Source organism: Dysidea avara, chromosome 9, assembly GCF_963678975.1.
Source record: "Dysidea avara chromosome 9, odDysAvar1.4, whole genome shotgun sequence".
NCBI classification, from domain to species: Eukaryota; Metazoa; Porifera; class Demospongiae; order Dictyoceratida; family Dysideidae; genus Dysidea; species Dysidea avara.
This window is the reverse complement of record NC_089280.1, coordinates 15,411,241-15,421,138: the sequence shown is the minus strand read 5'-3', so window position 1 is coordinate 15,421,138 and position 9,898 is coordinate 15,411,241. Positions and strand designations below refer to the sequence as shown.

General features: G+C 36.3%; 1 protein-coding gene across 1 annotated transcript; it reads left to right on the top strand.

Moving 5' to 3' along the window:
- The first annotated feature begins 287 nt into the window (after window positions 1-287).
- LOC136266844 (UPF0430 protein CG31712-like) lies at window positions 288-8,545 on the top strand. The gene is made up of 8 exons (XM_066061870.1): window positions 288-385; window positions 589-643; window positions 1,642-1,710; window positions 3,586-3,720; window positions 3,905-3,941; window positions 6,452-6,515; window positions 7,693-7,822; window positions 7,876-8,545. The coding sequence occupies exons 2-8, from the start codon at window positions 625-627 to the stop codon at window positions 8,361-8,363; spliced, it is 942 nt and encodes a 313-aa protein (XP_065917942.1). The 5' UTR covers window positions 288-385; window positions 589-624; the 3' UTR covers window positions 8,364-8,545.
- The last annotated feature ends 1,353 nt before the right edge of the window (window positions 8,546-9,898 follow it).

Here is a 9,898-nt window from a genome sequence, read left to right as displayed (position 1 = left end):
AACGATATCAAGTTGCTGTAGCAACTTCGCAATTAGTCTCGTGCCCAGCCGGGCTCGCGCTAATGCGCAAACATCCTTCATCACGTGCAATTCTAGTTTACGTGGCTACTTGTTCAAAAATATTTTCGGGGGCTTCCTGCTTGATTTCAAGCCAACGGCAAACGTTAGAGTTGTATTCTGTTGCCTTCTGAGCTTACAGCATTTTCACTTGCTTTTCTCCGTAAAATTCAGTAATTATAAAATGCGGTTCCGTGAAATTTCGTTACATCTTCAGTTTCGAGATGGACATGGTAACGTATCACGTGACCAAAGCGTTTCTAAGACGCGAAGCTCAGAGCTTCTCGGAACTTCTAGATGTGTTTCAAGTTTGTTCATCTTATTAAAAGTACATCAAATACGGCATGTAGCTATGAACTGTAGCAGCTGTATTATAGTAGTCTATGTATTGTATAAACCACTGAGACTTATCGTAGCTACCATCACAGATACTATACTTACTTGTGACCATAGCCAGTACCCAATCATTCATTAATACATTATAGGCTATAGCTAACACTATCAATCTAACATAAAATTTGTTTCATGTAGGTTACTCAGAGAGCCAGGAAAGTAACAATAGTTAGGATGGAAGAGAATGATCCAGGTTAGTGTCTGCATACTAGTCTCGTGTGGTCAGGCCGCCTTTTTCTCTTTGTCATTGGGAGAGACAAAGAAAAAAGTGGTCTAGCCACACAAGACTATCTGCATACTATTAAAAGCATGCAAAGAAAGACTGAAGTTTCTGTTGTAAAAATTAAAAGTAATAAATGGCATCGGCACAATAGCTAACTAGAATGTAAATGTGTAGTTAATTATCAGTTTGGCACAATGGTCAGCTGTAGTATACATGGTCATGCCTACTCAGTTGACTGGGTCACAGCCTACTACTCAATTCATATGACTCCTGGGGTTACCCAATTATCCATGCCTCGCGAGTAAAACGGTAGACACCTGAAGCCCAATACCCATTATGGACAGTTGCAGTTAACACCAGCCACAGCACCCATCTACATAGCTGAATAGGCTGTTTTCTAGGTCCTAATTTAAATGGCTGCATATGAACTGGAGTGATATTAGCATAATTTGTTGCTCAAGAGAAGGGAAGGGCTGCACCAAACCATGCCTGTGCACCACTCAGACACTGAAGTCTGAGCTGCAGACAAATTCTCATGGAAAGAGGCTGCAGATCCTGAAGTTCCACAACGACTCCCATCCAAGTAACAATATCATACTATCGATGAAATATCAAAACTGCTCAGCACTAAATGTGAGCAGATTAAAGTTTCTTGCTCAAGGAAACAACCACAATAGCGACTGGGCATCACGGAACATCGAACCTGAAACCTTGCAGTTGCAGTAGTGCTCTGACCATTTGGCTATGCTGCTTCACACACACACACACACGCACGCATGCACACACACACACACACACACACACACACACACACACACACACACACACACACACACACACACACACACACACACATGTACACACACACATGTACACACACACATGTACACACTCATGCACACACTACTGTACACAAGTTTGTATAATGTGCCAAAATAAGTAGTGATCTTTGACTGTTACATTTATAGATCAACCATCACTGGATGATAATGTAATGAAGACCATTATTTGGTTCACCATCAACATCATAGTGTTTTGTAAGTTTTGTATACTGCACATAGAAGTTACTATTTGTAACCGTATGCATAAATGAATTCCAAGTATCAATATGTACGGTATATGGTATGAAATCACTGGAAAATATTCTATAATGCTTAAGAACAGTTGGGAGTACCAAAAATGCTGGATTAATATACTTATACATTTAAAAGCTCCTTGCAGTCTTGGGCTCAAGGCAAGTCTTCCATAGGAAAGGAGGCTTCTAAGGGCCCTCTGAAATGCAAATTTCTTAGTTCCTGTAGCAGCAACTTAACTGGACACACCATTTATATAGTTTGGCAGCACAAAAGTATTGAGTAACAAAATGCAGTACAGTAGCTACAGCAATTTATAGTAGCAAACATCAAAGAAAATTCATTGCTCACTCAGAGAAGAATCTAAAGAGGAATCTAAAGAGGCACTCTTTGTAAAAGATTGAGATACTCTAATAAAGCAGTCAAGTACACTCTAATAGAGCATACTGTTGAGTTTCAAGGTTGTTCATGTCCCTTCAAGGGAGCCTGAGTATTTATAGAACAGACATATAATAGTAACCTGCTCAAGTGTGAAATTGTACATGTATATATGTAGCTACAACTGAATTGTCTCACATTACGGTCCAGGCTTTATTTCTTTCAAGCAACTTTTTACCCCAGCTGAGATCAACAATTATACAAGATTAGCATTTACTGTATATATGTGACCAGCATTCTGAATCAACTTTATGTGTTGTACTCTCCTTGAAGTTCTCCTCAGCATACTTCACTGATCCAAGTTTAAAAGTGATTACCTCTATAAAACCTTTTTCACTTCATCATTTATAACATCGCTCCATGATGTACTGTATGACTGTACTAGGCATTCATTTGAGACCTGTTGTTTATTCGAAACCCGGAATTTATTTCTGTTATGATTCTGTATACCCCCCTCCCCCTCCCTGCGGACTAAATGGGACCAGACGTTTATATATAAGACCAGCCATAATTTGAGACAATGCAGTAGCTACTGCTAGTGCACAGTTAGCTATTAGTGATGAGGATATAAATAAGCCTCCTGTATTGGGTGTACAAAACGAACCCTCTATAAGCTTAGAAATCAATTTTTAACTGTTGATAAGTCATTCCATTTTTGTGTTATCTGTATAGGTAAGGGATTGTACAAACATAACTGATTCACTATCACATTAATGTACCAATTAAAACATGAAATATATAGCTTCTGTTTAGTGCTGAAGCATTACCATATTTCTCAGTTTCCCTGCATCTGTATCTCAGTATATACTGCTGTTGGAAAATTTCTGACTACGCCTTGAGACATGTCTTCAAAGTGGGCAGAGAAACATTTTCGTAAATTGTACTATTGAATAACCAACTAACTATAATGCCTATATATATATATATATATAGACAAGGGTAACTCATTGATAGTTTATGCTAGCTACCAACTTGAATTTTATAGTTAAACATTGCTTGTGCTTGACACATGCCTTTTGGCAAACTACAAGAGATAAATGCTACCCTTTCCCTTCTCTGTGTCCATTATTTTTTTGCTACTAGCTGAAAGGTATGTATCAATTCATGGGAAGTGTGTCTATGAGGGGCATGTGTTGTTGCACAATTTATAGCCTAATTTGTCCCACGTTCCCTTTGATGTGGTATGTATGATGATTACTTATTATTGTAAACAATTACATGTAGAATTTTATAACCTACAGTAGTAGTTACCATTCTTCTGAAACAAGGGGATCTGCATACTTTGGCTCATAATGATTTGCATGGCTACAGTATCCGCTGAATTTCTACATTGGTGATAATTTTTTAGTACTTACCCATAGCCATACGCTTGCATGTGTACACCTATTTTGTTGACAACAGGTGTTTTAATGATGATACATAAAGTTGTTGACATTATTGTGGGGACCAATTATGTACAGTATCCACCAGTCACTAACACTATTGGTAATGTCACTAACACTGGTGCTACTACTGATGATGACTGTTATATGGATGGTGAGAATGTGTCGTTATATTATCACTATTATAATTAATCAGTATATTTCTTTATTTTACATCTCTCTCTGTGTAAGTATATATGTACATTTGAAAGAATTTAATTAAATTATTGGAATTTTGTGTTCAAAATTTCCAGGTTGCTATATCACACAATGCATGTATTTGTTCACTCCGTACTTAGTTTGTGATTTGAACTCTGAGGATGATAGTCTAACCATGTAAGTATATGTATGTATGTATGTATGTATGTATGTATGTATGTATGTATGTATGTATGTATGTATGTATGTATGTATGTATGTATGTATGTATGTATGTATGTATGTATGTATGTATGTATGTATGTATGTATGTATGTATGTATGTATGAATGTATGTATGTATGTATGTATGTATGTATGTATGTATGTATGTATGCAGGGGCGGTGGAGCAGGCCAAAGAGTGAGGGGGCCAGGCCAGCTGTAAGTTGAAGACCAAAAAAAAAAGGTCACTACCTGCTGACAATACTGCTCTCCACCAATTATATCTCCTTATTTATAAATACACATTATTGTGATTGCTCTATTAGAGTATCCAGATCCTGACTGTTCTATTAGAGCATCTTGATCTTTTCTTGCAAATAGTGTCCCATAAAAGTGGGGGGGCTCCACCACCTATGTATGTATGTATGTATGTGTGTATGTATGCATGTATGTATGTATGTATGTGTGTATATGTAATTGTACATTAGCGTGTTACCCCTAAGGGTTTTGCTAATCAATAAATTAATTAATTAATTAAAAATAATAGCTTTGGCATTTGACTGACAGTATTTATTCAAAGGGGTAGGACAAACCCATGTGAGGTTTGATAGACACTTTATTGTTTTCATGAGTTAAAACAGTGTTGTTTAGGAAATCAAACTTCTGCAAGGAGGACAAGTGGCAATTGCTATTTTACAATATAATTGATTGTTGTGCTATTAAAACAAACAATTGTCCATAGTGGATATACCTGTATCCTAGTTGGAAAAACGTCCATTTCTTTAGTACTTCAAAGGATCTAATTAGAATATCTGAATACTTTCACCGCTTTTGATGCAATTTGAAAGCTCCAACTTTATTATAGAGATTTACATATCTATGGTAGTATAGAATACCCAAACTAAACCATAGTGTAAGGATGAAAAGAAAGCTGCAGTGGTGTTATTTAATCACTACTTCAGTCATTATTCATGACTAAATTAGGGATTAAATGGTATCTTCAGGTGTAAGCAACCTCCCTTGTTTCACTACTTCAGTTTTATTTTTATAATCCCTATTTGAATGAACTACAAATTCCTTTTACTTATTTGTTTCTATTTTGTAACATTATTATGACTGGTAAATCCGCACATGCCACAAGAATGGTGCCAGACTTATTATTTTGTCTAAATATGTGCCCCAACTATCAATTACTGAAAAGTGCCAAGTGGCTCATTTTCAGCCATGTACAGCCCATAACACAGTATTACAAAGAAAAGTACAAGAAGTGCCTCTGAAATCAATCCAGTCACTATAGAAAATACGGATAGTTCCCATTTACAGCTGTAGGGAAGTCATTGTGCGCTGCTGTAAATCAACACCTTGTCAGCAAAAAAAAAAGAGGACAAACATGCTGCATGCATTATATGTACTGCGGTATGTCAAAAGGCACCTGTCTGGCTGAAACAACATCTAACAATGAAACAATCAAGCCTGCAGCCTTAGCCGTTATCGAGTTACACTTGTCTGAAGGGAATTAGTAAGTAAGTTAAAGGGGCAGTACGCCAAGCCATACAAATGCCGAAACCATACAAGTGCGACAAGCATTCGACGCTGTTTTACGTAATTACTGAGCAATTGTGGTTTGGAAATGAACAACAATTCTCACTTCCATACAGCCTGCTACAATGACTTGGAATCATTTTGTGTGAAACTACATGTCTAAACAGGTTATTTACGCCAATTAGAAGATTGTAAACAGCGTGCTCGAAGGTAATGCAACAGCATGGAGCGCTTGGAAATGTAGCCACGAGAACAGCAGCGCCAGCCCATTGTAGACCGTTAATTAACTCAACAGGCTTGTTTACTACAAGTTCTTGTCAGTGCAGCAATCATGATAACATTAAAAGTCTGTACCAGCTGCTAGAGCCTGGCTGAAGCCGCTGTTTGTAATCCGCATGGGGCGAGGCGGCTTTATGGGCAGTTCTATTCACTACCAAACAATGATGTGAACTGCAGGGGATATACCTTACGAGTAAAACAGTACAAATTTATACCACTACCATCGTTTTGTTTACAATTATCCCACTACAAGTTCGCCATTTCGTGACGTGATGTAATAAAACGCAACAAATTATCACATTTCGTGACGTGATGTAATAAAACGCAACAAATTATCACGTCATGAACATATTTTACGGGATGTGAAATTAGCACTTGTATGGCTTGGAGTACTGTCCCTGTAAGCATTAGAAAATTCCACTTATACATAATTTATTTTGAAAATTTCATATCAACCTATTGGAAGCATTTTGGGTTCACCGACACTAGGTTTTCTCTACAGCATTTAGACTGTTTCCATTTGCATATTAACTACCAAGTTACAGATGTGTAAAAAAATTGATTATCCACACTTGTCTGTCACATGCCCGCACTAGCTTCCCATTGCTGCACAACTGTATGTCTTGATACTATATTACATGTGCTAATCATTTTATTGGAGCAGGAGTGTACCATATTTTAGCCACTCTTCCCCAAATAAAGCTGCTCCTATGGATTTCATGAAGAAGGTAATGTATATAAATGTGCTATAGATCTATATGTTTTGATCAACTACAGTGAACTACTGTACATGCAGTAGCTACAGATTATGTGTTACAAAAGTGTACCATGTTAAAATGTCACCTGAAATAGAAGTTGCAGTTGAAAATTATTTTCAAATACTTGACAATAAGAAAATTAATGTAGGCAAATTGAGACAGTCTAGTAAAGCAAGGTTCTAATAATATGCCTCACTTGCATGTTAGTAATCCACATTTTATTTTACACGCTAGACATAACAATCAGGTGCACATAGCAGATATACTCTAATAGAGCATTCAGCCATGTCCTGATGGTTTTTTTCTTCCTTGTTTAAGGGTAATATCTAATGTCACATAGGAAGCCTCCTATGTTGGAAATGACCCATATATATTTGCTTAAGAATCTAGTGTATCTTCACAATTCAAGCCCTGCACTACTCCTACTGTTGTTCTTTACATGATAGTACAGCTGTAGCCCTGTGTTAAATATACACTACAAATTCTGCAGTAGCTCTGCTTGACTGACATTTCTCTACCATCTTGTGAATGTTCAGAATTCTCATTATGTGACTCTATATAGCCTACAAATTTTGTGTTTAAAGTCTAGAATAGTAAACAATAGTTGACTTTTCACCATGAATGGATAGCATACCAATACAGTATGTTTGCATCACAGCCATGTGACTAATCTGCTCAGCCTGCTTTTTATTAATTTAATGAGTGGGTTTGTAGAGACATGCGCACTGAGAACACTCTGGAATCCATATAATGTCATTGCCCAGCTGGAACTTGAGGCTAGAAAATGGACCTCTTGGATAGTTCCCAGATGTTTTCTACTGTGGGTAGTATATAGCTACCAGCAGTTAGCTTTATTTACAGTGAAAATTTCAAACCTGCAGCCATCAAGCTATACATGTACAGTATATATATATATGCTGATTGAAATCTTTAAATTACATTCATCAGTAGTTCTTTTTTTTTCAAAATTTGGTCACATAATGTGGAAAGCACATTTTCTGGGGACTTCATGTAAGATTTCTCTATGGGGATTGACCAGTCAGTCCTGTCATGTGGAGTCAATAGAAAATTAATTCTAGGCGGCAATCTGTGAAATGTGATACATGTGGTATTAATTGTCATGTTAATAAATCATCATCATACACAGGGAGATATCACTGTTTATGATTCAGACAGTGAGTTATGCTTTGACCAGTCATTTGGTGTGTGTGACGAAGGGTACAATTCCATGATGCAAATTGAGGCTGTGGAACAAAAAATGCAGCGTTATAAAGATGGTAAGAAAACCTTGATAATGTGATTACGTATACAAGTTGTTTGTGGTATACAGAGCTCAAAGAGATGTGTAATAATCACCTATTAGTACTGGATGAGAAGCAAAAATATATGCTAGATTATTTAGAAGAAGAGCATGAGAAAAAGTTAGCAAAGCAAAGGAAGATTTGGGAAGAACTAAAAATGAAAGTAAACCATCAAAAGAGGATAACAATACTGGAGGAGGAATTCAAGTTGGATGAAGAAAGGAAGAGGTTACGTGGCTTAATGGATGCTAAATTAGAGGAACAGAGAAGGGAATTAATAGCAAAGAGAGAGGTGCAGGTGATAGACTTGAAGAGGAAGTATGGACTGTCTGATAAGAAAAAACGTGAAGTAGATAACATTCTAAAGAGGCTCAACAAGAAAATTGCAGCCAGAGAGAAAATGTATGAGAAGGAAGTTAAAAAGATAAAGAAAAAGAAAAGGCTTGATATTGAACAACGTCTACAATTTGCAAAAGAGAAAAAACTGTACAAAATCAACAGAGTAAAGAGAATGTAATGAAAGACTTGAAAAACAAGAAAAAGCATGGACCAAGAATTGGATTGTGAGAGTTGAGAGTCCTTGCAGAAACAACAGTTGTATACCAACATGTAGTGGTGCCACCAACAGTGACAAAATAGACAAGAACAACATTGTAGCTGCATACTACTGCAAGTGTTAAAGTTTTCATCAAAGCAATATAATATGTGACCCTATTTTGGAAAACCATACATCTGGGCACATGCAAAATTTGTGGGAATTCTCAATTGAAAATTTCAGTGATTTTATAAAATTACTATTTTTTTTGCGTATTCTGATAAAGCAACTATTAATATTAAGCCTTCTTGTTGTGAAATTTCACACCCATAGCTTCTTTTATCTAGGAGATATACAGAATTATATCAGACCATGTAGTAGTTTCACAATGCGTGGGACAACAATTAACTTACAAATTGGGTGATTTGTTCATTCCCAAAACCAAACATTTTCTTGTCTTTAGACAATAATACAAGTGATTTATTTGAGGAAAAGCACAAAGAAAATATGATCAAACTATCAAGGATCTCTTTTCATTAATTTTAGATTGTAAGAATGGTGATCTTTGTCAACAAAGTGATTTGTCGTTTCACAATGCGTGGGACAACAATAAACTGATAATGAAAAGTTAGTTTGTAATGTATTAGACAGTAAATTGGCCATATCTTTGGAATGCTTCAACGTATCATCACAAAATTTTCACACATGGTAGATAACCACTCAGTGCTTCATTGTAGCTATAAAAAACAAAATTGGCCAATTTGCCCAGATGTATGGTTTTCCAAAATAGGGTCACATATGTTCTGTTTTTCAAAGGGGTCAAAAGTACATACCTGTTATACAGTATAACTCTATAAGCAAATATATATATATATACTGTATAAGCAAATATACTTATTAGAGATGCACCTGATAATCAGATCAGCTATAGCCTATTGGTTATCAGCTTTTTTTTTTTTTTCATATCAGTATTGGATCGGTAACATGTGTGAACAAGCAGCAGATACAGATATACATAAACATCTATGGGCACTCTAGTAATGTCTTGTTTATGTAATTTACAGTCCAGCATGTAGTTGCATACTACTGAATTGTTCATCAAAGCAACATATGTTGTGATTTACAAAGGGGTCAAAAGCACATGCATGCCTGTACAAAAGTAAACTCAAAGTACTGGCCCAATCCCTAGTTATATACCGGTATGGTGTTAGTGAAGCATCTATAGGTCATGTGCAAATGTAGTCCGGGATTTGAAGACAATATCCTCCCAAAGGCCTCAATGGGCCAATTGCAATTCTAATAAGCAAGAACCCAAACTGCAAACTAGATAATCTAGCAATAACAGTGAAGGCCAGACATGTGATATGGCATATTATCACAAATTTGAGAATCCCCAATCTATTCTGCATTGTAAATGTGGGTAAAGTTTCTAAGGCTTGTAAAAATTTTGTATAATTGAATGAGCTACACTGCTTATCTGTTAGTTTGTAAAAATCGTGACTGCTTTAATTGAGCAT